Raw genomic sequence first — 26,746 nt, 5'->3', positions numbered from 1 at the left:
GAAGAAATAATGAGTAATGGTTTCTAGTAGAGAACCATAGAGAACTCAACCAGCTAACCAAATATGATAGAGCTCTTTAGTGTGTATGGTTCCTTCTGAAGAACCACAAATAGCTCATTAAGAGAACCCAGAGTACTAGTATACAGCCTAAATGTGGGAAGCAAGCTGGGTCATTTTAATATAGCTTTAAATATTAGGCAAACCATCGATAAACCATGTCTTATTGTTCATTATTCATCTGATTTAAAATGCTGAGAAATGTGAGCTGTGAAACTCTGAACAAGAGGATAATATTTAGGAATAAAACAGTGAACTAACAGAACCAGGTCTTTGTCCCCCGTCAAGGTCTACGAGACTATTTAAAAGGCAGCTTTCTCAGTCAGCCAGAAAGGACCGAAGGTTGCCAGATGTTTCGTCAATAATTTAGTAATGGTGATATCTGGGTTTTACTACTTGTCAGTTGCCAGCTATACGAAAATACGTGTTTGTTTACAAAAATAAATATATCGATTCAGTACTTGAGTTTCACTCACCGAGGCAGTCCTTGTCCTTCCCCGGGACACACTCTCCGCTGTGGAGGTACGAGGAATCCGCTCTGGGTAGCGTGGAGAAGAGCAGCACACATAGGACGGAGGAGAGTAGTCGGCCCAGAGAGTCTCCGTGACCCGGGGGTTGGTTACCGTTGGACATGATGCTAACTTGCTAGCTAACGGTGTTGAAAACAACAGCGATACGGTCCGTAGCACCTACTGCAGATCAGAATAACGGTATCCTCATTCAGCCCGACACAGAAAGAGATGGACCGCGCGTGCAGAGAGTGTGGTTAAACAGCAACGTTTTTGTGTATCTTGTTCAGTTTTGTCCCAGTTTATGAATACGGTTTCATTATTGCAGAATAAGGAAAGTCTCCCGACCCGGCAAAATGACAAAAATCATTTCAGCAATACTATCTCACAAACATCGCAGACAGGCCCACTGATATCGGCGTATTTTCTCTATTGATCGAACGTCTGGGCAGTCGCGCTGGGTGTGTAAAGGAGAAATTAGACTGTTGCAGTTTTACCTTTTGACGTGTCTCAATTTCATCCCAGAGTCAGAGCGGTATGAATATCCCTCTCAAACGCTTTCTTCCTTCATACCACTCAATCGTGCATTTAAGTACACAAAATAATCGGTGCTATTCTTGCAATTTAATCACACAATGTCAAAGGATTTGTGAATCAGCATCAACAAAGGACCCCGGTGATGCTGAAGGACCGGATGACGTGTGGAGACCACCCCCAATCGGCGGAGCGGCTCTCGTGCTCTGCTGTGGGGGGTAAAGACCTAGTGAGAGAGGGGGAGGGTAGGACCTCTTCAGACATGGCAAACATTCATTTTAACAATCTCGTCCTAAATACATTTGGATAATATATGTAAGCAAAGTAGATATAAACTCCCAGTGTATTTATGACCACATTTTCAAACTAGACTGAAACGTGTAATACCCCTCCTCTCTCTCTCTCTCTCTCTCTCTCTCTCTCTCTCTCTCTCTCTCTCTCTCTCTCTCTCTCTCTCTCACACGCACACGCACACACACACACGCACACACTGCTAGTATGAGTCCCGTACTGTCCAGAACTATAGACTTTAGGAATAACATTAAAGGACTGTAGTGTTGTGTGATGAAGATGAACACAGTCATGACTACGGTGTTACAGGAGAAACACATGTGCAAGTTATTATGAGGGAACTGTAGCGGTGATATAGGCCCTGGTTTTGGTGTAAGAAACACAAGTGTTTAGGCCCTAATGTGTTCATGATTGATGTAATTCAATCATCCACCAGTAGGTGACACTCACAGCACCCTTTTCGTAGTGCTCATTTTTTATTTCAGTCCAACAGGCCAGAAAAGCTTAGAAACCTTAGAACTCAAATGTCATAGTCTGAAAGACACTTACATCATGCACAGAGCGTCACACGACGAACCTAATGCTATACATGTACAACGCCGTTATTAACAGACAGCAACATTTTAATTGAAACGTAGGCTACTGTGTAGCCGCTGGTGGGGTATGTAAATTGTTCTTCCGCCACCACTAGATGGCGCTGACAGACCACGAGTCCCAGTAACAAGCACCACACAGCTGGCGGACGGAGGGAGGGAGAAGCTTATTGTATTTCAGTCTCCATGGCTGACACGCACGCACGCACACGCACACACACACGGCACGGTAGATCCACATGTTTATTATTAGACAGAACAGGTCACAGGGGACAAGACAAGCTGGTTTCTGATTGGATAGTTGAAACCAGTTACAGTACATATTAGTGAGAATTACTGTTCAGGATCCTCTCCAGTACTTCAGCTGTGCTTGATTCAGATTGCTTGCTTCACCTCCACCATATAATACTGTCAGAAATGCATAACCCACCCATCGAACATGCCAGGGAGACAAATCAAATATCCTCTCAATGGATGAGATAAATTAATCTCAAAGAGATGGATTCAATAGTCACAGACTGCAGGTGCGCTGCTGACCTGCAACTCAGAGGCTACTGTGTGGTGCTAAGAACAAAGCTGGATACATGAACAGATTGCTACAACAACAGGCTTCAATGTCCTTTCTGTTTGGATGTGACATCGACTTTGATATTACAATGGCTAGAGTGACTTACCTGCTACTTTGTGGAAGTTCACCGGTTGCCAGGCAACCATACAGTCTGTTCATCTCTGTGTTTGAGAGGTGACTAGTGCTAGTGAATGACAGTGCATGAATCTCAGGCAGAAGCTAATATATAGACTCCCTAACAAGCAAGACAGGCCAAACAGCATACGTACAAGTTCAACAGCATACAAATATTGAAACATCGGTATTTAGACTACGTAGTTTAGTCAGTGCATACATGGACGTGTTGTCTTCTAACACTCAGACAGTTAGAGATGAGGAACAACGTGACATCATCTAACCCCATACATTTGGCCCCGCCCTCTCAGGTATCAACCGTCACCTTTCCCAGGTATTCCCGTTCCGAAGCTTCAGGTTCCAGGCCCCTCCCCCTCTTGTCCCAGGCATTCCACCTCCTGTGATTGGTCAAGCCCCGAGTCCGTCCGAGAGATTATCTGTAGCTTCTCTTTGTTGGAGTACTTCCGTTTTCCTGCTCCCTCTGAAGCCTCACTTCCTGCTTGGCTCTCTTCCTTCTCGCCAGCTTCCAATGACCTCTGACCTCTGTCCAGAACTGTTATGTGACTGAAGGTAGCCACCTCACTGGACTCGAACGACTCCCCCCCCATGCTCCCTAGTTTAGTATAACCCGTGCAGCTGTAGCTGTCTAACCGGGGGCAGCTCAGTCTCCTGGAGCGGTCCACTGCATGGCCGGAGGGGGGGGAAGCGCTGAGGGAGAGGTGGGAGGCCGTGGGCCTGTGGGTTTGGTCAGGGGAAGAGGGGAGGAGCTGGGCCTGGGAGCCCTGTGTCGCTCCCGTGAGGCTGCAGCTGCTCCTGGAAACCTCTACCCAGTCCTGAGTCCTCCCCGTCTGCACCTTCCCCTCTCCATCGCCCCCAGCATCCCCTAGGCCCCCGAGGCCCGCCCTGTTCCCCCTCCCTGCCTCAGCCCTGGCTGACGGCCGGCGCTGGTGCTGCTGGCTGGAACGATGGGAGGAACGGGTCAGGGGCAGGGTAAAGGAGTGGACAGAGGGGGCTGCTGAAATCACACTCTCCCACTGCCGAGGGCTGGGGGAGGGGGGAGAAGAGACCGAGGAGGGGGGAGGAGAGGGGGGGGGCTGGTGGGGAGGGGTGGGGGGTACCAGTCCACGCTCCTGACAGATGCTATAAACAGCGTCTGTGAAGTGGGGCTTCTCCGTTTCTGTCCCCCCCAGCCTTGTCGGAGATGATCCTGATGGTGACCCCTGACCTTCCTCCTCCTGTCCTCCCCCATGCCCTGCCCCCCCTTGGGGCCACGATGTCCTAGCCAATAGGGCAGCAGCATAGGCAGCGCTTGACTTCCCCTCCAAACCTTTTGATTGGACGTAGTTGACAAAGCCATTGAGTGGTGAGCAGTCTTTGCGCAGGCTGTGGACGTCGATCACCGTGGAGTAGATGTCTCGGAGATTGATTATTTTGGTCTTTTTGTCTCGGTCCTCGTGCAGAACAGCATTGGCACAGATGAAGAGGAAGATGCCAATTCCCATGATGAGAGGTCCTAAAACCTGCCAAAACACACACACTGATTACTCACAAAGATTGCACACACAGATTAGACACACACGGTACATGCTAAATTCCACACATCTAATACACACACATCAGTCTGATCTGCACACACACTCAAAGTAAGTCTCCAGCCTACCTTCAGCATGTTTGAGTAGAGGTACTTATCCAGGAACTGTTCCAGGAAGCTGCGTGGTGCCTGGACAGAGTTTGTGCCATTAGTCCCAGTGAAACCGGTAGAGCGGTTCACCAACTCCTCACCCACCGCTGCCACCCTGGTGGGTCCTGGGTAGAGAAGGCTGTCCCGAGGCCAGTAGCCCAGGATGGCCATGGCCACGCCCACCAGCAGGATGACCAAGCCCACAGCAGCGACCAGCCCGGAAAGGGAGAAGAGATGCAGCTTCCCCTGAACCACCACCACCTCGTTCCTCCTCTTCTTCCTGGCCTTCCTCTTCCTCCGGTTCTCCGCCCGTGTCTTGGAACGCAGAGAGTCCTGCCGGCGTGCATTGATACGCAGCAAGCCCCCTGTGGCGATCATGGTCACCACCTCACTGCCCACTCAGCTGGCCCCGCCCACACAGCTGACAGACAGGCTGTAGCTCTCACTCAGCCTGGAGGAGGGAGGCGAGGAGGAGGGAGAGAAGGAAAGAGGGGGGAAAGAAGTCAGACACATGAGAAGAAGGAGAAAAAATGTAAGAGGAGAAAAGTGAAGCAGGGAAGAGAAGAGGAGGAGAGAAGGATGTAGGAGAGGGAGAAAGTAGGAGGGAGGGGAGAGCAGCAGGGAGGGGAAAGGGGGAGGGAAGCAGGGGGGAGGAGAGGAGGAGGGAATCAGGGGGGAGGAGAGGAGGGAAGCAGGGAGGAAGATGGGGAAAGAAGCAGGGAGGATGTGAGGGGGAGAAAAACAGGGAAGGGACAGTTGGAGGGAAGCAGGGAGGACAAGATGGGATGAGAGAAGTAGGAAGGGTTAGAGGAGCAGGTTGGGGAGATGGGGAGACAAGCCGGTGAGGATGAAAGGAGAAGAGGGGAGGGGAGGAAGGAGAAGGGGAGAGAATCAGGAATGAAGGAAGGGGGAGAGAAGCAGGAAGGAAGAGAGGAGCAGGGAGGAGAAGGGGAGAGGAGCAGGGAGAGGAGAGGGTAAATGCAGAGTGAAGCCTACTGTCCTCTGTTCACTTGGTGACGGCTTCACATGTGGGAGGAATTAGATATCAGCTGGATTAGCACGCTCACACACACGCACGCACACAAGCACGCACACACACACGCACACACACACACAATGGATCCGCTGATGATGAGTGTCTTTTCTGTTCTCCAAGATCAAGGGGCTTTTAACGCCTACATCTTCAAACAGACTAACACACACACACTTCAGGGGCCTGTTCAGTGTAAAGCACTATTGACAAACACAAACTGACTAACCAGTTGGAACAGTTTACGGTTGGTCAGGATTAAACAGCGGCAAAGGGGGGGAAAGGGGGAGAAAAGATATATATAGAAATTGAGAAATAGAAGGGGGCAACAGATACATATAGAAATGGAACAATAGGAGATGGGGGGGCACTGGCCACTGAGCAGTCATCTCCTGTTCCAACACAGACCAGTATATTCTGTAGATACTCTCCCTCTCTATACATATACACAGAGCTGAGGTGTGTGTTTAATGATAGGGAAAATGAGTCCATTAACAGTCATTGACTCCTGGTTTAATGGGTTTTCTACAGACACTCAGAACCTCCACCCGCAGTCAGCGGGAAACAGCGTTGTGTACCAGAAGCCAAGCAAGACTAATAAGCTAAATTAATATTTTCTTTGCTAATCTCACAGGCCTATACTAACAGCACCAAACTAGATTGGACCTGGGGTTGCACTGATAAATACATGTGTCCATCCAGAAGCCACAAACAGTTAGCTACGCCACTGAGCTATGGATATGATGTATGTTATGTTATATCAGCCGGGCTGTCTGTCTGCCTTGACTGCCTTTATAAAGCGCGCACCCACATACACACACAAATAACAAAACGAAGAAATTAACGCCTAGGTGTCTCTTGTGGGCAGTTACGCCTGTGCGGTGCGCGCGAAGAGCTGTGTGCTACATGTCTGAACCAAGAGACGCACCGTGAGCACGAGCTGGCGCACGCATGTTGTCAGACATTCATCATTAGTTCACCATGTTTGTTCTAAAGATGAATTCTTAATATTTAAACTGTATACATAGGCTAACAGTATATAAGAGTAACAATCTATGTTGTATCTCCACAACGCTAAACAAACTGAGGTGTTTCACCACATTGGCGCGAGCGTCAGGCATGAGCCAACCACTGTACAACCACGCACGAGCAGCTCACCATTAAGGAAAATTCCATTCCGAGATATAAAGTTATTCTCTACACGTCGCTGTAGGAAAGACACCGTTGTTATGTAAGTCCACTTAGGGGAAACGGTCCTGCAGTTGGTAGGCTGTGTGTGATCTTGCCCAGGTTCTGGTCCATCTGTTCACCTGCAGCGGTAAAACCTCTCCCGCTTCTCTCAACGCGCCCGCGCTCATTCTCCGGGGAGTGCCTGTCTTTCAGTGAGCCGCGCGTTGCTGGGTGAGTTAATTTTTTTTGCCACAGGGAGTTTTGGAGCTGGCGCGCGGAGTGGGGGAGATGAGCTCTACCACCGTTGTTGCTATGATACCACGGCACAGCAGTCATCGAATGAAACTGCTGCAGGATTTGAATCATTGGCTTCTACCCTTAATCGTGCACGTGGTAACCAATCGTTGGTCACCAAAGTGGAGACTATATGGTGGGGTGGCGTGAAATAGAGGTGGAGGCAACGGTGACCCCTCTGCCGGACCAGGGCTTGCCGGTCAACACTGCAGCCAAAAACACCCGCCTGCTACCCTCACAGTCAGGCAGTCATCCAACCTGCCAACCTCTGGAATAAACCCAATCCTAAACTAAGCTATATCTACCTACACCCGTGACAGTGGCGTGTCCATACTCTTATTGACTGGAGACGGCCAGAGTCACTGACTTATGCAGGGGTGGCATTAAGTATGGACACACACACACATCTGAACAGCATACATGTATTGTGTTTCCACTACCCATATCTACTTTAATTACTAGCATTGTCTTCATTCTAGTTTATTTTAAAGATAAATAAACCTTCCAATCACAACAGAGTGGCACCATACAAATGTAACATAAATCGTTCAGAGTTTAAATTATTCTTACTGCAGGCAGTGCATTTCCTGCAAGGAGGGCATTTCAGCCAAACGCAGCCCTGCATATTTTGATAGCTGTCATTGAGTTGAAAATATGTATACGAAAGGTTAACAACGTATTTTTCAAAGAAAGTTTTGAAAAAACAGTTTCAAAAGGTTTCCAAATATAGAAAAAATGGGTTTGAAACTTTCTTTAAAACTTTTTTTTCCACATCTGGACCTGATAGCTGATGTCAGGGTGCATTACAAAATGCACCCCACCTATAATTTATATCCTAACATCAAATGATTCTTACTGTGTATTGAGGGGAGTACTACAAGTAGGTTTCAGGCATCCAGCACTTTACTAGTCAAGTTAGCAGGGGGTGCATTTCGTGGCAAGGCCAAAAACAGGCCTGCATATTTTGATAGCTGTCATCAGGTTGAAAACATATTTTAGAAAGAAAGTTTTGAAAAAACAGTTTCAAAAGGTTTACAAATATTCTTATTTTTTTAAGTTTCAAAACTTTTCTTCAAAACCTATTTTTTGCCACATCTAGGCCTGATAGCAGTTCTTGGGTACATTTCGTGTTAAGGCCTAATGCAGCCCTGCCCTGAAATGCACCCCACCTATAATTTCTAGCATCAAATGATTCTTACTGTATATTGAGGGGACTTCTATGAGTAAGCACAGTAGGTTTCAGGCATCTGGCACCTAAACTACATGAGGTAGTTGTTCAGGGATATCTTTGTCTTTTAATCAGAAGAAAACACAAACAGTCTCTACAAAGAGATCAGTCTACATAAAAAGGTAAAGGTAAAACAGCAACATAATTGGTCCAAGAGCTGGGGTCAAAGGTGAAAACAAACAAACAAACAAACAAACAGCTGACTAGCTAAGGAGACACAGCTGTCATGAACATGTAGAGTAAGACAGAATGAACATCAACAGATTCTCAATAAATGTTGTGAGATCATTTCCTCCTCAAAATTAGCTAAACATTTTAAACCTTGTCAAAACATTTCTTTCTTCTAATAGTAAATATATTATCAAATAAAATAAATTCTGAATTCAAAATTTTACACACCCATATTTTGGCATTTTATGTTTTTTTGTAGCTAATATATATATATATATATATATATATGTATATAATATATTAATTTTCATCTACTCTGCAAACACGATACAGAAGAGGCGATAGGTACACTAGCAGAACAAAATAGTCAATACAAAATAGAACCAAATAGAATCTGAAAGGCTCAGAGTGGACATTTGAAAGGTGCCTACTACAGTCAGTCAATATGTTACCAGAGGTCAATTATGTGTGTGCGGGTGTTGGTATGTGTGGGCATGTGTGTGTATGTGTGGGCATGTGTGTGTATGTGTGGGCATGTGTGTGTATGTGTGGGCATGTGTGTGTATGTGTGGGCATGTGTGTGTATGTGTGGGCATGTGTGCGTATGTGTGGGCATGTGTGTGTATGTGTGGGCGTGTGTGTGTGTGTGTGGGCATGTGTGTGTATGTGTGGGCGTGTGTGTGTATGTGTGGGCGTGTGTGTGTATGTGTGGGCATGTGTGTGTATGTGTGGGCGTGTGTGTGTATGTGTGGGCATGTGTGTGTATGTGTGGGCATGTGTGCGTGCGCAAGTGTGCGAGCGTGTTTGTGTGACCCAGAGAAGCACAGCACCAGTCTGTGAAGTGATTGTCACATTTGATACTCTGTCAGCTAGACAGACCAGGGGAAAATCAGTATATATAAAATACAGCATGTGTGTGTGTGTGTGGTTATAAAAGGCAGACAGTGAGATGCTGGTGGGTCCCAGGAGTTCAGCTCTCATGTGTAGGGCGAGGGGTCGGATTGGAATGATGAATCAGTGAGTCTAGTTTGGTCAGTTCAGGTGAGGGTGTGGCTGGGTGCAGATTTGCTGTCCTCTGCATGCTTAAACATGAGGATGGCGTTGTAAATCTTGAGGGCGGGACCAAGCTTGACACTCATAATCTTGACTATGTCGCGCTGCGTCAGCAGCAGGAAGGCCTTTCCATCGATTTGCTGCCAAAGAAACACAGGATCCAATTAAATTACAACAGCAGCATGGACAGCCAATCAGATTAGAGCAGTAGTGTAGGCAGTTGATCAGATTACAACAGCGATGTGGTTGGCCAATCAGATTACATTTGTAGTTGTAATGGATAATTCTTAACATTCTAGAATATCCCAGAACACTTCAGAACATTCCAAGACATTTGAGACATTGTGTGTTGCCTGTCCCTCATCAAGCTGCTCTGTACTGCTGGTATTACTCACCTCCTCTCTGAACCTCTTCGCCTGCTCCTCACAGCCTGGGAGGGACTGGAGGAAGTCAGCGACCTGGATACACACACACAAACACACGCACACACACACTCGCGCGCGTAAGGAATGGTTACCAGAACCAATTAACAGAATGTGTGTGCATCTGGTGTACAGCTCATTTTGATGATCAGAGGTGATGATTTTCACGATCAGAGAAGCAATTCCAAGAGCAGACACAAACCAGCTGGAGCTCCCTCTACAATCAACTCTAACTAATCATCCAACACCTGCAACTGACTCTCTCCAATCAATGCTAACCTTCTAACACCTGCAACTGGTTTTCTCTGCTTCTCTCCTCCTCTGCCTCTTTCTCAAACACCATTTCTCTTTCTGTCTCTGCTATCTTTGGTGTCCCCTTGTTTCGGAGCAGTTCGGCTGTTACTGACGAGTCTGGGAACAGTGCTGCTAAAAGCTAGCATTGACAGGCTACAGGGTGTCAATGCCAGTAGCCTGTTTGTGTGTGTGTGTGTGTGTGTAGGAGGGGGGGGGGGGGCTGGTTTAACTAAGGACGCTCCTCCAACACAAAGCACTGACACTTAGCATGCTCTCTGAAGAGCTTATGATTGGCTGTAATTGGTCTTCCAGGACTACTGGACTGCTCCTTCGACCACTAAATGGGAGAGCAATTCTCTCGTTACTGTCCTGGCATCTCACCCCTTCCTCTACTTCCTTAACCACACCCAAGCATCTAGATCAGTGGTTCTCAACCCTGGTTTCAGGGAACCCCTGTCCCGCATGTTTTAGACGTTTCCCTGCACCAACAAACCTGATTCAAATAAATGGGTCATTATCCAACTCTGTAGAAGCCTGGTAACGAATATGCATTTGAATCAGGTGTGTTGGAGCGCCAGAAGCATCTAAAACAAGCAGGACAGGGGTTCCCTGAGGAGCAGGGTTGAGAACCACTGATCTCGATGCACCTTCTCCACCCTCCTCCTCACCCTCTTCCTCCTGACCTTCCTGTCCTGGTGTTTCACCTCCTCTATGATGGCAGATAGAGGCTGTCTTTCTCCACTGCTCTCTCTCCTCCTGTCTCCCTCCCTCTAGTTCCAGACTTGTCTAATCAGTCACAGCGGCAGGATAATGGCGCCGGTGCCGGTAACGGTGTCGGTAATGTCAACACCTTTTAGTGGTGGAATGTGGGCTATATGTAAATGAGTTGCAAGGGGCAGTCCTTAGAGAGACTGGCATTTCAGCAGACAGATTAAACAATCTAGATCTTTCTCTCCTCTCCACCCCCCATCCCGACCTTCCCTCCTCTCATCCCAACCTTTCCCTTCTCTCCTCCTCCCATCCCGACCTTTCTTTTCACATCTTCTGGGGGAGCAAGTGAGAAGCTGACATTTAAATCAGAGACAAAATAAGAACTTGCTGGAGCCTGTCTCTATACAAAAAAAACTGACTGGCACATTGTGTGTACTGTTTAGTGTGCAAACGTATGTATGTGTGTGTGTGGGTGTGTGTGAGCCTCACCTCCTCCACGCTCCAGTGCTCCACACGGCTGGCCTGCACGCCCGCCACCCCGGGCAGCAGCTTACAGTGCTGCTCCCAACACAGAGGCAGATCCAGACCCGGTCCAGATGACACCGTCGACAGGAACACAGACTGGTGCAGAGCCTGCTGGAGACTGTCCACCCCCACACCCCGCTCTGGAGGGGGGACAGGGAAGAGAGGAGGAGGGAGGATTCAAATCACCCTGAGTCGTACAGACATTCAACCAGACCTCTCGTCTCTCTCTCGTCCCCCTCCTCTGTGCATATTGTTCTAACGAGTTGTTGCGTTGCAGATCCCAGCCCCTGGCTCCTCCCCCTGAGCTGGCACTTCCTGCTGAGACACCGTACACCCAGGGAATGCCCCTTGTCCTTGTTCCTGTTCCTGTTTGTAAAGCGTAGCGACACAAATCTTGAAGGTTGCCATGACGAGAATTGTTTTTATCAAGACGCACGACAGGTATCTACCCTATATTGCCTCTACTCTGCTTCCATAACACAGGAGTTAGGTTACCATGGTAATAGTTCTACAGCAGCAGCTTGGTTGGATGCAGTAGTTTTTTCTCCACACAAAAACACACACACCGCCTGTCTGACCACAGGGGATGAGGAGAGTCAGAGAGGAGGCAGAGGCCGTTAAAGATGGAGACTGAGGGAAAGCAGTCATAGAAAGGGTGTACCAAGACAAACAATCTGACAGTCGTGTGTGTGTGTGTGGTCTCTTGGTCCCAAGAGAGAGCGTCTTACTTTGTTACATTGAGCAGCTTCCTATGATGTGGTTATATAAGACTAAGCAGCACGCTAGGGACACACACACCCAGTGTAATGAGCAGGACATTGAGTTGCTTGCTACGTGTCCAGGGAAGCAGACTAATGCAGACTTATGAAATCATGTTGACGTCAAAGACAGTCCAACACCACTACTGACATGACAGGCACACTGTTGGATATGTGTGTGTGTGTGTGTGTGTGTGTGAGAGAGAGAGTGGGAGAGTGCTGGAACACGTCTGGTCACATGGGGAGAAGCTCCTATCGCCCCCTGGAAGGGCGATGATGCCAAACAACCTGGAAACACCGAGAGACAGAGGGAAGGGTGGGCACAGAGAGAGGGTAGGGGGGCAGAGAGAGGGTAGGGGGGCAGAGAGAGGGTAGGGGGGCAGAGAGAGGGTAGGGGGGCAGAGAGAGGGTAGGGGGGCAGAGAGAGGGTAGTGGCACAGAGAGAGGGTAGGGGGGCAGAGAGAGGGTAGGGGGGCAGAGAGAGGGTAGGGGGGCAGAGAGAGGGTAGGGGGGCAGAGAGAGGGTAGGGGCACAGAGAGAGGGTAGGGGGGCAGAGAGAGGGTAGGGGGGCAGAGAGAGGGTAGGGGGGCAGAGAGAGGGTAGGGGGGCAGAGAGAGGGTAGGGGCACAGAGAGAGGGTAGGGGGGCAGAGAGAGGGTAGGGGGGCAGAGAGAGGGTAGGGGGGCAGAGAGAGGGTAGGGGGGCAGAGAGAGGGTAGGGGCACAGAGAGAGGGTAGGGGGGCAGAGAGAGGGTAGGGGGGCAGAGAGAGGGTAGGGGGGCAGAGAGAGGGTAGGGGCACAGAGAGAGGGTAGGGGGGCAGAGAGAGGGTAGGGGGGGGGCAGAGAGAGGGTAGGGGGGCAGAGAGAGGGTAGGGGCACAGAGAGAGGGTAGGGGGGCAGAGAGAGGGTAGGGGGGCAGAGAGAGGGTAGGGGCACAGAGAGAGGGTAGGGGCCGCAGAGAGAGGGTAGGGGGGCAGAGAGAGGGTAGCAGAGAGAGGGTAGGGGCACAGAGAGAGGGTAGGGGGGCAGAGAGAGGGTAGGGGCACAGAGAGAGGGTAGGGGGGCAGAGAGAGGGTAGGGGCACAGAGAGAGGGTAGGGGGGCCAGAGAGGGGGGGCAGAGAGAGGGTAGGGGGGCAGAGAGAGGGTAGGGGGGCAGAGAGAGGGTAGGGGGGCAGAGAGAGGGTAGTGGCACAGAGAGAGGGTAGGGGGGCAGAGAGAGGGTAGGGGGGCAGAGAGAGGGTAGGGGCACAGAGAGAGGGTAGGGGGGCAGAGAGAGGGTAGGGGGGCAGAGAGAGGGTAGGGGGGCAGAGAGAGGGTAGGGGCACAGAGAGAGGGTAGGGGGGCAGAGAGAGGGTAGGGGGGCAGAGAGAGGGTAGGGGGGCAGAGAGAGGGTAGGGGCACAGAGAGAGGGGTAGGGGGGCAGAGAGAGGGTAGGGGGGCAGAGAGAGGGTAGGGGGGCAGAGAGAGGGTAGGGGGGCAGAGAGAGGGTAGGGGCACAGAGAGAGGGTAGGGGGGCAGAGAGAGGGTAGGGGGGCAGAGAGAGGGTAGGGGGGCAGAGAGAGGGTAGGGGCACAGAGAGAGGGTAGGGGGGCAGAGAGAGGGTAGGGGGGCAGAGAGAGGGTAGGGGGGCAGAGAGAGGGTAGGGGGGCAGAGAGAGGGTAGGGGGGCAGAGAGAGGGTAGGGGGGCAGAGAGAGGGTAGGGTAGGGGCACAGAGAGAGGGTAGGGGGGCAGAGAGAGGGTAGGGGGGCAGAGAGAGGGTAGGGGCACAGAGAGAGGGTAGGGGCGCAGAGAGAGGGTAGGGGGGCGCAGAGAGAGGGTAGGGGGGCAGAGAGAGGGTAGGGGGGCAGAGAGAGGGTAGGGGCACAGAGAGAGGGTAGGGGGGCAGAGAGAGGGTAGGGGCACAGAGAGAGGGTAGGGGGGCAGAGAGAGGGTAGGGGCACAGAGAGAGGGTAGGGGGGCAGAGAGAGGGTAGGGGGGCAGAGAGAGGGTAGGGGGGCAGAGAGAGGGTAGGGGGGCAGAGAGAGGGTAGGGGCACAGAGAGAGGGTAGGGGGGCAGAGAGAGGGTAGGGGGGCAGAGAGAGGGTAGGGGCACAGAGAGAGGGTAGGGGGGCAGAGAGAGGGTAGGGGGGCAGAGAGAGGGTAGGGGGGCCGAGAGAGGGTAGGGGCACAGAGCGAGGGTAGGGGGGCAGAGAGAGGGTAGGGGGGCAGAGAGAGGGTAGGGGCACAGAGAGAGGGTAGGGGGGCAGAAATAGGGTAGGGGGGCAGAGAGAGGGTAGGGGGGCAGAGAGAGGGTAGGGGGCAGAAAAAGGGTAGGGGGGCAGAGAGAGGGTAGGGGGGCAGAAAAAGGGTAGGGGGCAGAGAAAGGGTAGGGGGGCAGAAAAAGGGTAGGGGGGCAGAGAGAGGGTAGGGGGGCAGAGAGAGGGTAGGGGGGCAGAGAGAAAAGGAGAGAGAAGGAGCTGTGGGAGTCGGTCTCCTGGACAGTGTCAGGGAGACGCCATCTGTCTCCCTTTTATTATGGATACACAAGAAATGTGACCGCTTTCCCCTCTCCCCCCTCCCCTCTCCTCCCCCCCCGTCCCTCCTCTCCCCCCGTCCCTCCCCTCCCATCCTCCCCTCCCCTCCCCCTCCTCGGGGGATGAATAGGGAGGGATGGAAGGACTGGCCGCCTCCGCCAGCTCAGCCAGGCAGCTCGTGACCCGGCTCTCTGAGGCTGAGACAATGTGGCACGGCGTGTGTGTGTGTGTGCACGTGTGTGTGTGTTAGTGTGTAGTGGCAGTAATGTGTTCTGTCATCACACCTCCAGCTCTTTCACCTCCTCTTATCGTCTTTGCTGCAGTCTCCCACACACACACACATACACACACACACAATCTGAGTTAAATTTAGTTTCTCACTGTGTTGGCAGGAAGGCAGAATGTACACACACACACAAAGAGTTTTCGCCTTGAACGTGATTGAAATATTCAACACTGGATCGGGCATAGATCGCCATGGTAACCCCTCTCTCACCTGTCATCACATTGGCCAGCACCTCATCTTCATCTTCCTCCTCCTCTTCCTCCTCCTTCTTTACACGCACATACCTGGCTGACTGGGCAAGCCTGGCCAAAGAGAGAGAGACAGAAAAAGATTGGTGCATATCTCCTCACTACTATGTTGTCTGCACAGTTCTACTGCGATAGGGGGTAAGGGGAGGAGGATGGGGGGGTGAGGGTTGGGTCTGAGCGGGGAGGGGAGGAGTGGTTGAAGAATGAAGTGGAACAAGGATGTATGGATGGAGTTGGGAATGAAAGAAGCTTGAAAGAGAAAAGATGGAGAGATGGAGAGAAGGGATGGAGAGGACTGAGGGGCTTGTGAGAGGGGGAGAGAGGAGGGGGGGAAGGATGTAGTGTATAATGTTCTCTGTGTCCCTGAGGCCGAAGCTCCAAACATGGTCTCCGTTTCACATCCTGCCAGCTCAGATCTTCCTCATTAAACCATCTAACCCCCCATCTTCTTCCCCTCTCCCCCTCTCCCCCTCTCCCCCTCTCTCTCTCTCTCTCTCTCTCTCAGGGATTTGGTGTGATAACTAACATGAATGATTAAACAGGGTGGATGAGAGGGGGTAGGGGGAGGAAAAGGGGGGGGGAGAGAGGATGGAGTTCAGCTAAATAACTGAGGATGAATCAAAAATTAAGATGTGTTCTAATTGAATTATTGGTGACCGGAGGAGAGGAGAGAGAGGAGAGAGAGGAGGGGAGGAGAGAGAGGAGAGAGAGGAGGGAAGGAGAAGAAGAAAGGCAGGCGACACGGAGGGGAGGGGAGGAGCAAAAAGGGGTGAGGAGATGAGGGGGAGGAGAACAGAGTAGCGGAGGAGAGTAGAGTAGAGGAGCAGCTGAATGTAGTCCTTGGTTCTTCTGGATAACAGCAGTTACATAAGGTGCTGATCCAGATATAGCAGAGAAGAGCAGCAGAGTGCTGCTCCCCTCCATGTTCTCCTCTGCCTTCCATTTTACATAACTCCACCTTTATATAATCACTCTTCCAGGGAGTCCCACCCTCCTCCCTCTACCTCCTCTTCAACCTCTTTGTCTACTCTTTGCCTCCACTTCTCCACCTCTTCTTCCTCCTCCACTTCCTCCTCCTCTTCCACCTCCTGTTCCTTCTCTTTTAAACCAGTCCCGATCAAACAGAACAACAGTTCTGGGCATCCTTGTACACAAGGCTTTGTTTGTTTAGTAGTCAGCGATGAAGCTGTTCAAATTCACACAATGCTGTGTATGCCCAGATAGTGTTTATAAAAGTATGAGGGTTTGTGCCTGTGTGCCTGAGTGTGTGTATGCTTGTGTACTGTAGGTATGTACTGTGTGTGTGTGTGTACCTGCTGGGCAGCCTGCCTCTTTTGCCCTGGGGAGACAGCAGCTTGTTTCCCTGAGTTGCTGGCTCCTCCCTCTTCACCATGGCCACACCCCCAGGGGGACGTGCCCTCAGACGACCACCTGACACCTCAAACCCCCCCGACCTGGACAGGAGGAGGGAAAGGAGACAACAGGAGTACAGATTGAGAGGAGTGGAAGAAGGAGAATGAGAGGGTGGGGGGGGGGAGGAGAGGAAGAGGAAATGAGAAAATCAAAGAGTAGATGTTAGTGTTCCAGAAAACGTGACGAGACAGAGTCTAGTTTATCTAAAACACTAAGGATCAATACACCTATTATTATCCCCATGTTCCTTCCCTCCTTTCATCTGCCTCTCCTCCCCCTCCCCCCCCCCCCCCCCCCCTCTGCCTTCATGTCTCCTCTGCTGGCCCAAACGCTGCAGGCTGGTCTACAGCCAGAGTGACAGTAGACATGCAATACGATGGCGTGTCTTTGTTCTCGTATGGAGAAGAGCCAGTGGAAGTTCTTCTTCTTCTTAGCTTCTTGTGTCGTTTAAAGATTGAAAGGGATTCCTCTCCTCCCCTCTCATTATCCCCTCTCTCCACATGCCTGATGCTCACCTTGCGTTCTCACCACGTCAACTCAAACACTCTCTCTTTCTCTTGTCACCTCGGAGAAGTTTCAGCGTGCGGTAGAGACGGCAGGCCAAGAGGATTGTGGGGGCTCAGAGCTAAGCCTATCAGAGAGCTTGGTCATGCTCAGATCTTTTTTAATACTCTGAACCTCCCCCCCCCCCCTCCTCTTTGGGGGTTCCCTTTTCTCTCCTATCGCTCTTGTTCTCTACTAAGCGTCTCTCCATTCTTTCTCTCCACTCTGACCATCCCTGCTCCCTCTCCTTCTCTCACAGAGCACCTCAGACTGTTTCCCACAGTTTGGCTTGGCCTGCTTTGCGTTTGATGGTGAGACAGAATGACATCACTTCCTCCCACCTGTCTGCGTGGTCGTCAGGGGGCGTGTCCAGCTGGTGGTCGTCAGGGAGGAGCCTCTTGGTCTTCTGGACGAAGTGGACCGGTACGAAGGTGATTTGCTTCTCTCCTCCCAGGCGGTCTGGAACCACAACCTCCTTTTTTCACATTAAGGTCTGAGTAAGGACAGCCAAAGGCACTGGGAAAAGGGGGGTCAGAGAACAATAGGAGAGAGGGTAAGATGGGGATGGATGGAGAGAGAGAGATAGGGAGAGAGAGAGATAGGGAGAGAGAGAGATAGGGAGAGAGAGAGAGAGAGAGAGAGATAGGGAGAGAGAGAGAGAGAGAGAGAGAGAGAGAGAGAGAGAGAGAGAGAGGAGAGAGAGAGAGAGAGAGAGAGAGAGAGAGAGAATAGAAAAGGGAGGCAGAGGGAGAGCGGGGAACGAGAGCCTGGATACACAAAGGAGGTGTAACAACATCACCCAGCCACAACAGTGACTGCTGAGTGTGTGTGGGAGAGACTAGGTCCTCACACTCCATGTTCCTGGTTCCATACGCAGACACACCTAGGAAGCCAGCTCATTAATCATGTATCCAGCTGTGCTGACAAACCACTCCCCTCTGCAGCCTCCACTCTCCCCTCCTCCCTTCTCTCTGTCGCATCTCTCTTCCTCCATTCCCTCCCCCCTCTCCCCCTCCTCCCCTCCTCCCCCTCCTTCCCATCCTCCCCCTCCCCCCCCTCCTCCCCCTCTTTCCCATCCTCCCCCCCCTCCTCCCCCTCTCCCTATCCTCCCCCTTATAGACAGCCCTGCAGTTCAGTGGTGCATGCAGAAGGCAACATTGCTACAGCCCACAAACCGTGTAGCTACAGCAGGGCCGGGTGCTGAGGTGAGGAGGCAACCAATGGAGGAAACCATGGAGAAAACTAATAAAGTCAACATGTTGGTGCTTGTTTGTCCTCTGATGCAGCTGTCCTGCTCCCATAAGACTTCCCAGGGAGTGACAAATGTGCGTGTGTGTGTTGGTCTAAATCAAATGTTGTCCAGTTTGGACATGTCTGAATGTAGAAGATTTCAAACGGCTTCCAGCCTCCACTGCAGTAAGATGTTTCTCAGACGTAACAGTACGTACACAGAATGCTTCAATAAAGTCAGCATCACCCAGTACTCATTATAGCTTTCATTTGCCTCCATATATCCAGTGATGCTTTCATTACCGTGTTTCTGTATGTGTGTGTTGTGTGTGTGTGTGTTTATACGAGTCTGGTTTGTTTACTGTAATAAAGGAGCTGTGGCAAGTGAAGTCCCCAACTTCCTCTCATACATCACATTCTATCACAGTGATGGTCCAGCCCATTAAACAGAAGAGGCATCTCATAGTCCCACAAGCAGTGTGGGAGAGTGGCGCCTCACAAGAAAGCACAGGAAGTTTCACTTTGAAAGCAGCAGTTTCAGGGTTTTAGATTAATTCATGCAGATGAGATGTAAATTACATGTAAATGTCTTTCTGTTTCTGGTGCGAGCAGAGTTCTGAATTGCTTTGGCAATACAAGATCCACCTGCTCCAATCTGGACCTGACCAGTCCTGCCAGAACCTGTGTGTCTCTCCCCCTTTTTCTCTCTCTCCTTTTCTCCCTCTCTCTCTCTACCTTTTTCTGCAGTACATGTGCTTGCTAGTGTTTCAGTTGTGAACTGAGTATTGTTGTGTATGTTTACCTGTGATGTCCTGAGTATTGTTGTGTATGTTTACCTGTGATGTCCTGAGTATTGTTGTGTATGTTTACCTGTGATGTCCTGAGTATTGTTGTGTATGTTTACCTGTGATGTCCTGAGTATTGTTGTGTATGTTTACCTGTGATGTCCTGAGTATTGTTGTGTATGTTTACCTGTGATGTCCTGAGTATTGTTGTGTATGTTTACCTGTGATGTCCTGAGTATTGTTGTGTATGTTTACCTGTGATGTCCTGAGTATTGTTGTGTATGTTTACCTGTGATGTCCTGAGTATTGTTGTGTATGTTTACCTGTGATGTCCTGAGTATTGTTGTGTATGTTTACCTGTGATGTCCTGAGTATTGTTGTGTATGTTTACCTGTGATGTCCTGAGTATTTTGCTCCTTTGATATGTCCAACCCCTCTGCAGCCTGGCGTAGGACACACCCCCTGGGCAGAGACAGGCTTGAGGTCTGAGGAACCTGCTGCAGCTGGAGGACACGCGCACGCGCACACACACACACACACACACACACAGTCAATCACAGAACACCTAGAAACAGCAGTTGAAAGTTCTAGAAGGTTTTGCTGAGGTATGACTCCTCAGTGTCCCTGCTGTTCCCTGCTGTCCTGTCTGCTGCAGCTGCCTGGTGACCTGAGACACCTGATCAATAACATTGATCACACACACACACACACACACAAGAGGTGCTTGAAGAACGAGAGGACAAACGGATGGAGGGAGTAGGAGAGACGACTGAAGAAGATCACAATCACACACACACACACACACACACACACACTAGTATAGTGGGTGTGCAGACTCACAGAGGGGGGGCTCTAGGGGGTGCCCAGTGCTGGAGCACCAGCCCACAGGATGCAGGTCACTCTGGTCAGAGTCCACCCAGAAGTCAAACTTCTCCTGCCAACCGTCAAAATGGATCTGAGATAGGGAAGGGGGGGAGAGGGGAGCAAGATAACTGATGAGATAAAACTTAATATCTGATCTTCTACTATTTAGAATCTTTCCGCTAATGTTTATAACTCTCGTCTTTCGAACTAGAATTCTCATGCTGTTTTCCGCATCAGCACCAAACTCTTTCCCTCACTCAGCTCTCCCCAAGAACTACAATAACTGCACCACATTAAATATTAACCTATGTAAGACCCATTAAAATATCCCTAAAGAGGACAGTACATGAGTCTGTAGAATCACACATATTTCCATTTACTCGGGCACACATACTGCTCCAAAGTATACATTCTACATTTGTATAAATCTAATCAATTTCTCGTCAGTTGCAGCAGCAGTGCGGAACACAATCCAATCAGGACTGTTCTTCCAACATCTCCCTCTCCCTCTCTCCCTCTCTCTCCCTCACACTCTCTCTCTCTCTCTCCCTCCCTCTCCCTCTCCACTCTCTCCCTCTCCACTCTCTCCCTCTCCACTCTCTCCCTCTCCACTCTCTCCCTCTCCCTCTCCCTCTCCACACTCTCCCTCTCCACACTCTCTCTCTCCCCTCTCTCTCTCCTCTTTCTCCCTCTCCCCTCTCTCTCTCTCTCCTCTTTCTCCCTCTCCCCTCTCTGTCTCTCTCCCCCTCTCCCCCTCTCCCTCTCTCCCTCTCTCCCTCTCTCCCTCTCTCCCTCTCTCTCTCTCTCTCTCTCTCTCTCTCTCTCTCTCTCTCTCTCTCCCTCTACCCTCTCCCTCTCCCTCTCCACTCTCTCTCCCCTCTCTCTCTCTCCTCTTTCTCCCTCTCCCCTCTCTGTCTCTCTCCCCCTCTCCCTCCTCTCTGTCTCTCTCTCTCTCTCTCTCTCTCAAACACAGAGTACATGTGAAACACTCCTGCAGAACTGGCCTTGTCACACACACACACACCTAGGTAGTGAGAGTGTCAGAGTGACCGTGAGCTAGACAACTGATTCCATTAAGATGAATGGAAAGGGGTGTGTGTGTGAGTGAGTGAGTGTGTGGATCAATAAGTCAATTTCCTTCTGTGACCCATGACAAAGGCATTCTGGGATAACGCGCCTGTCTGACAATATAATATAGGATTAATGTGCATCAGACAGTGTCACCCTCCACCATCCCCAAGTCCTCCCTATTGTCTGTAAGTCTCTCTCCAGGAAGGACGTTATATGTTGTTGGATGTTTGCTTGGCTAGCGCTCTGAGACAGGGAGTAGTTTACCCTTAGATAGAACCCCTCCAACAAAGCCCTAAGGGACTTATTTACATATCTGTGGTAAATCAATACATGGTCAAATCAATACATGGGTGTCTTGACTGACACTAAAACACGCACGCAAACACACACACCCAGACAAACAAACACACCTACAGTACCTTGACTCTGTAGTCCTCAGTGTCAGTGATGGTGGCTACTCTTATCAGCATGGGGTTCCTCCTGTCCACCGCCTCCAGCTTCATGTTCACCCTGAAACCATGAGGGGCCCTCTGGGATAGGACCACACACCTGTCAATCACTGTACGCACGCTCCTGATAGGGCTACAGATCTGTCAATCGTGTTTGGTTACCATAGCGAAAGCCTGGCTGGGTACTGCGGTGCAGCCATTGTCTTCTAGATACTCCTCCCAGAGGAAGTGTTCTGGGTTCGGATGTCCTTAAACACACACAACATGATAATTACAGGAGGATTCACTCACACACACACACACACACATATTTGTGTGTGTTTAGTAGTGTGTGCAGCGTGTGTGTTTTCAGTGTGTGTACTGTGTGTTCTCACCCTGAGGTGCAGTAAGAGGTCGTACATGGTCCTGGCACCAGCCCACAGGGTGGATATGAGGGCTGCTGGCATCACACCTGCAACACACACACACACACACACAGGTGTGGAGAAGCATCAGAACACGTCTCCCCTCACACACTCCTCTACACAGCTGTGCAGCATAGTTAAATACCCAATCAGTACGCAGCACTCAAACAACTCACTCCTAATTGGTGTCTCACAGGGCCTATACGATGAACATCTTTGTGTGTATGTGTCACTGCAGGTGTGTGTGTGTGTGTAAGTGTGTGTGTAGCAGTAAGTTGAGGTGAGTCAGAGCTGCGATGCCCCTGGTGTTTCCATACATACAGGAGCTCCCCCTGCTGGTCACAGTATGACACAGACAAACCCTTTTTTTCTGTTTTTATTCCTAAGCCTGCCAGTGACATGTCCCCTTTGTCAGGGTAATGTGATGGGGGAAAAGCAACACATACAAACATTGACGGGAGACACTGAGTGTTTGGTGATGTCAGTGGTGTGATTTGGTGAGGTCTGTGGTGTGATTGGTCAGCTCACCAGTAGTCGTAGGTGTCGTCCCAGTTGTCAAAGTGGACCAGGAAGCGGTGGTCTACAATGTCAGCCACGGACGCCACACACACCAGACACGGATTCTTCCTGTCTACAGCCTCCAGCTTCATGCCCACCTGCAGCCTGCAGGAGCCCTGGGGCTACACACACACACACACACACACGATAAGCTTAGAAGCAGCCATGACGTTTATTTTGTGGCATCTGTATTTGAATACAAGCTTGCATTTGTCTGCAGACAGTGCAAGGCCCCGTGTGACGAGGCAGGGTTCATTATGAAGAAGGTGAGATGATCCTAGCCTGGGAGCGTACACTGCTGTGGTCTGTGAACAGGGCCTCTGGGGAGGCCTGGGATTCACAGGAGAGGAGGTAAGTCTCCCAGTCAAACTCTTCTTCACTGTAGCCTGCAGGGGGGAGGAGGGAAAGAGGAGGGGAGGAGGAACAGAGAGAGGGGGGGGGGGGGTGTCAGAGAGATACATAAACAATCCTGGTACATAGTCTATATTTTAGACATACAAAAACACACACACACACATGGAAACAACACAAACACACACCTTTAGGTGGGTGGAGCGTGTGTTCTGTTGCCTGGCACCAGCCAGCTGGTCTGATGTCGGGGGAGTCGGCATTTACCCAGAAGTCATAGCACTCAGAGTAACCATCAATGTGTAGGCGCATTCGGAAGCCAATCACCTGTAAGTTCCAGAGTCACATGGTCTACACACTGGACATGTATGTGTCACACCTGTCTGCAGTGGTAAACCAACTTCCTGTTAGTGTTAGTGTGTGTGTGTGTGTGACCTCACCTCTGCCACCGACAGGACACAGAACATGGAGGGGTGGAGCGGGTCGATACCCTCCAACCTCATTCCCACCTTGAACCCATTCTTACTGCTGGGGAACAACTGGGCCTGGGGTAGGAGAGCCAAACACAGGGATGTGAGGATTATTCTGGAGAAGGTAGGCCGGAAGGAGTCACGACAAAGGAAAGGAGTTGACTTTGATTTATTAGTCGAGCCGCCCGGATCAGTTCAAGACAAACTGATGGCATGAGTGAAAACTCTGTCTCTCAGCCATGCTTAAATACATGAGTTGGACAGTACAGATATAGAATGCACAGAATGGCTTCCTAAACGGGTCTTCAGTGGTCATTGCACTGATACACTGGAACGTTCAGTAGGTGAAGTGGTCGTTAATCACATAAGCCCTAGTTGTTCATGATTTTCCTTACTGTCTCCCCACTGTCTGGGTTGTGTGCTATATTCTGTTCAGAGGGGGCCTCGCTGTATGACCTCTTGACCTTACAGAGACTCATGCTGTACATGTACACAGAAAATCTGCCTTACACACAGGAAGGAGGAGACCGATTAAACGTTTCTGGTTCACATCTGAAGAATGACTTAACACAGAATAACAACACAATCATCACCATAACAACGTTCTCTCGTAACAAGCCCTCCCTCTCTGCTCTATTGGGTCTTGGCAGCCCGGTTGTCGTGGAAACGAACATTGGTGCCAGGGCTGAAACAGATGTCCCGTCCAATCAGCGCACATGAAAACCCCTCCTCTTCTTCACTCCATGTGGTCAACCAGCATGAAGCATGTGGTGAGTGTGTGCATGCGTGTTTGCGTGCAAGTGTATGTTGAGCGTGTGTCAGGGTTTCCCACAGCATTTAGGCTGCCGCCCAAGCAACACACGCCTGCCGCCTTAACTACGTCGTCAAAAAAATTATATTTTACAGCAATATCCGCTGTTGTCCTGTTTTCTCCTTTCCATTCCAAACCGTGACCAACACCAGTCTCGCTTCTCTACAGTGTGTAGAGTGAGTGTGTGTGTGTGTGTGTGTGTGTAGAGAGAGTGTGTACCTCAGTGAACAGTGTAACAGGAGCAGCAGTGCAGGTGTCGTCCATGGTCCCCTCCTCCTCCAGATACTGCTCCCATGACCACGCCTTCCTCTTACTGCTCGCTGATGCAACACACACACACAGCAAGGACCAACACACACAGTACAATCAGTCAATACATTGGTAGATCAATCCAACCCCAGTGCATGTGTGTGTGTGCGTGTACCTGGTGTGTTGCTGGGTGTCTTGTTCTTCATCTTGGCTGGATCCTCCTTCGGTCTCTGAAACCCCACAGAGCAGACTTAGACATGGACGGAAGCACCGCTTAGTGTGGAGTGTCAGAGACGACCCCGCCATCAGCATACTCACTCTCAGACAGTACTCGTCAGTCGCACCCTTCGAGGTCACGCTCAGCTTCCTCTTCCTGTCGCTCTGTATGCTGGGAAACATGATCCCTCCTACAGCCAGGAGATGAAAGAACACACACAGTCAACAGCTATGTCAACTCCTCCCCTGGCATTACTGGGAAGGGTGGAGCTCAGTGGTAGAGCATTTTCCAATAGCTCTAAAAGTCCCAGGTTCAAAACTCTCCTCATACATCGCTTTGGAAGAAAGCGTCTGCTAAGTGAATATATTAACATTACTTCACATGCCTGTAGTGTTACTCTGTAACACTTAAAATCAATAAACAAATAAACAAATCACATTTGTGTTCCATGTGACATTTCACACAGTTGTGCACAGAAAAGACAGTTAGACAAAAACAGGAAGTAGTAGATATCTGGGTGAATAATCCACTTAATAAAAGTGCAGTCACAGCGTCTGCAGTGGTGGAGGACACACCACATTCCTCCGTTAGCGTGATGGAAAGGTTCTTGTGCTTTACTGGGCATAATGCTGTGTGTGTAGAGTGTGTGTATAATGTGTGTGTGGAATGTGTGTGTAGAATGTGTGTGTAGAATGTGTGTCTGAGAGACGTGTGTGTGGTACAATAAGGATGTCTATGATCTGTCACTGTGTAAGCTTAAACCCTGGGGGCCCCAAACTGCAGCAAGTCCATTTAGTGTCTGGTAAAATGCAAAGCTGTACAGAATCTGACAGAGGGTTTGTACAGCTAGAGCCCAACATTAAGACCTCGCCAAGCCAATTTACTGAAACTGCAAGACAAGCAGAACTTTTCAGAGAGTTCTTCTAGTAAAAGTATTTTAAGAAGAAACTTTTTGTAACTCTTCAAACAAGCACGTTGAGGTCGACTAAGGCCATATCGCAGTTTGAATCACGCACACACAGTTCTCTGGTGAAGTAGGCTACACTTCTATCCTTTCCACAGTGACTCACCTACCTTGTCCTTCCACCAATCAGGGCCACAGTCTCCAGTCCTTCCACCAATCAGGGGCCTCAGTCTCCAGTCCTTCCACCAATCAGGGCCTCGTCTCCAGTCCTTCCACCAATCAGGGCCTCAGTCAATAGGCTTCCATTCCAGTCACATTCTAGGTCTCCACCAGCTCAATCTGTAGAACAGAGACAGAAAAAGACTGACAATACACTACTACAATACAGTTCCATTACGTAACCCAGTTAGTGTGTAACACAGCAGTAACACAATAGAAACAAACCTGTAACCCAACAGTGGAATGAACAGTAGCAGCACCGCTACAGTAGCAGTAACAACAGTAGAAACAACATGAACACAATAGAAACACAGCAGATACACGGTAGAAGCTAAGCAGTGACAGCAGGAACACAAGCAGTAAACGAGTAAAACACAGTAGAAACAGCAGTAAAGCAGTATAAAAACCGCAGTGAACTGAGAACTGAGAAAACCGAACTGAGTGAAAGCACAACAAAAAGATGGTGGAAATTCAACAAATGGTCCAAAACATCTGGGCCTCAACAAACCACGTTCATGGCTTCGCTGCCGGGTACTCATGTTCATGAATTAGCTTTCTAGTTCTGTATCCATCACGTAGTAGTTTATTCTAACAAGCAACTGCATCTTAATCTACTGTTTGAAATTAAGGCTATGGTGATAATTTGTGAAGAAGTCTGTTCTTGAAAAGGACGCCTTTGCATTTTCCATGAAAACATAAAGGCAGGACAACAACAACAACCACTAAATGCATTTTAGGAGGAAATGGTCACTCCGCCCAGCAACACAAAAGCACCGTGATGGTGGCAGAAGTAAGACGGAAAATGAAGAAAACCTGATCAAAGCTGCAAAAACAGTCCCAAGCAAAGTCGTCCCCTCTCTAACACATCCGAACTCCTCATCAACATGAGTTATAATTGCAGCCAACGTAAATAGCGTAAAGAGCTGACGACAAAAGGGAAACATTTCCGAGAAATAAGCTATAGTTTCACTTACAGTAGCGCGAGCAGCACAGTGTTTACAATATCATACCACGCGTTGTGTAGATGTTTCAGCTTCAAATGAGCGGAAATACGGGACGTGGAAACTAATTCATGTCAAATAGTTCGAAAGTTGAGAGAAAAGGGCATTGTATCGTATGTTTATATTCGCTACGTGTAAAATGTGAAAACATTGAGATTA

General features: G+C 49.9%; 3 protein-coding genes across 3 annotated transcripts in view; all 3 read right to left on the bottom strand.

Moving 5' to 3' along the window:
• LOC124470468 (tomoregulin-1-like) overlaps positions 1–1,239 on the bottom strand; it is a 7,024-nt gene extending 5,785 nt beyond the window's left edge. Inside the window, exon 1 of the mRNA XM_047024375.1 lies at positions 534–1,239. Coding sequence (XP_046880331.1) covers positions 534–690 — 157 coding nt within the window. The 5' untranslated portion in view covers positions 691–1,239. The remainder of the gene's footprint in view (positions 1–533) is intronic.
• A 1,773-nt stretch (positions 1,240–3,012) lies between these two features.
• LOC124470334 (transmembrane protein 200C-like) lies at positions 3,013–4,765 on the bottom strand. Its single transcript, XM_047024174.1, has 3 exons — positions 4,327–4,765; positions 3,939–4,186; positions 3,013–3,710 (listed from the first exon to the last, which is right to left on the bottom strand). Exons 1-3 carry the CDS (start codon positions 4,723–4,725, stop codon positions 3,020–3,022), a joined length of 1,338 nt encoding a protein of 445 aa, XP_046880130.1. The 5' UTR covers positions 4,726–4,765; the 3' UTR covers positions 3,013–3,019.
• A 4,211-nt stretch (positions 4,766–8,976) lies between these two features.
• On the bottom strand, positions 8,977–26,506 carry LOC124470440 (lethal(3)malignant brain tumor-like protein 4). The gene is given in 21 exon segments (XM_047024324.1): positions 8,977–9,433; positions 9,689–9,751; positions 11,210–11,385; positions 15,014–15,105; positions 16,365–16,505; positions 17,349–17,488; positions 17,490–17,523; positions 19,414–19,525; positions 19,863–19,977; positions 21,377–21,487; positions 21,569–21,654; positions 21,781–21,857; positions 22,339–22,490; positions 22,663–22,754; positions 22,908–23,043; positions 23,157–23,261; positions 24,217–24,317; positions 24,422–24,476; positions 24,565–24,653; positions 25,534–25,706; positions 26,400–26,506. Coding segments are annotated over 19 exon segments (2,025 nt in total). The 5' UTR covers positions 24,646–24,653; positions 25,534–25,706; positions 26,400–26,506; the 3' UTR covers positions 8,977–9,277.
• Positions 26,507–26,746: the final 240 nt, after the last annotated feature.

The sequence above is a fragment of the Hypomesus transpacificus genome, chromosome 8 (genome assembly GCF_021917145.1).
Source record: "Hypomesus transpacificus isolate Combined female chromosome 8, fHypTra1, whole genome shotgun sequence".
Taxonomy (NCBI): domain Eukaryota; kingdom Metazoa; phylum Chordata; class Actinopteri; order Osmeriformes; family Osmeridae; genus Hypomesus; species Hypomesus transpacificus.
Note: the sequence above shows the minus strand (reverse complement) of the source record. Positions and strands in the feature narration are given on the sequence as shown.

Excerpts from the sequence above, each read along its gene's own strand:
- LOC124470334 (XM_047024174.1), bottom strand. The coding sequence starts at position 4,725 with ATGATCGCCACAGGGGGCTTGCTGCGTATCAATGCACGCCGGCAGGAC. Across the intron at positions 4,187-4,326 it reads TCTACTCAAACATGCTGAAG|GTTTTAGGACCTCTCATCAT; the intron begins GTAGGCTGGAGA and ends GTGTTTTGGCAG. Across the intron at positions 3,711-3,938 it reads GCCCTATTGGCTAGGACATC|CCCTCGGCAGTGGGAGAGTG; the intron begins GTGGCCCCAAGG and ends CCCCTCCCCCAG.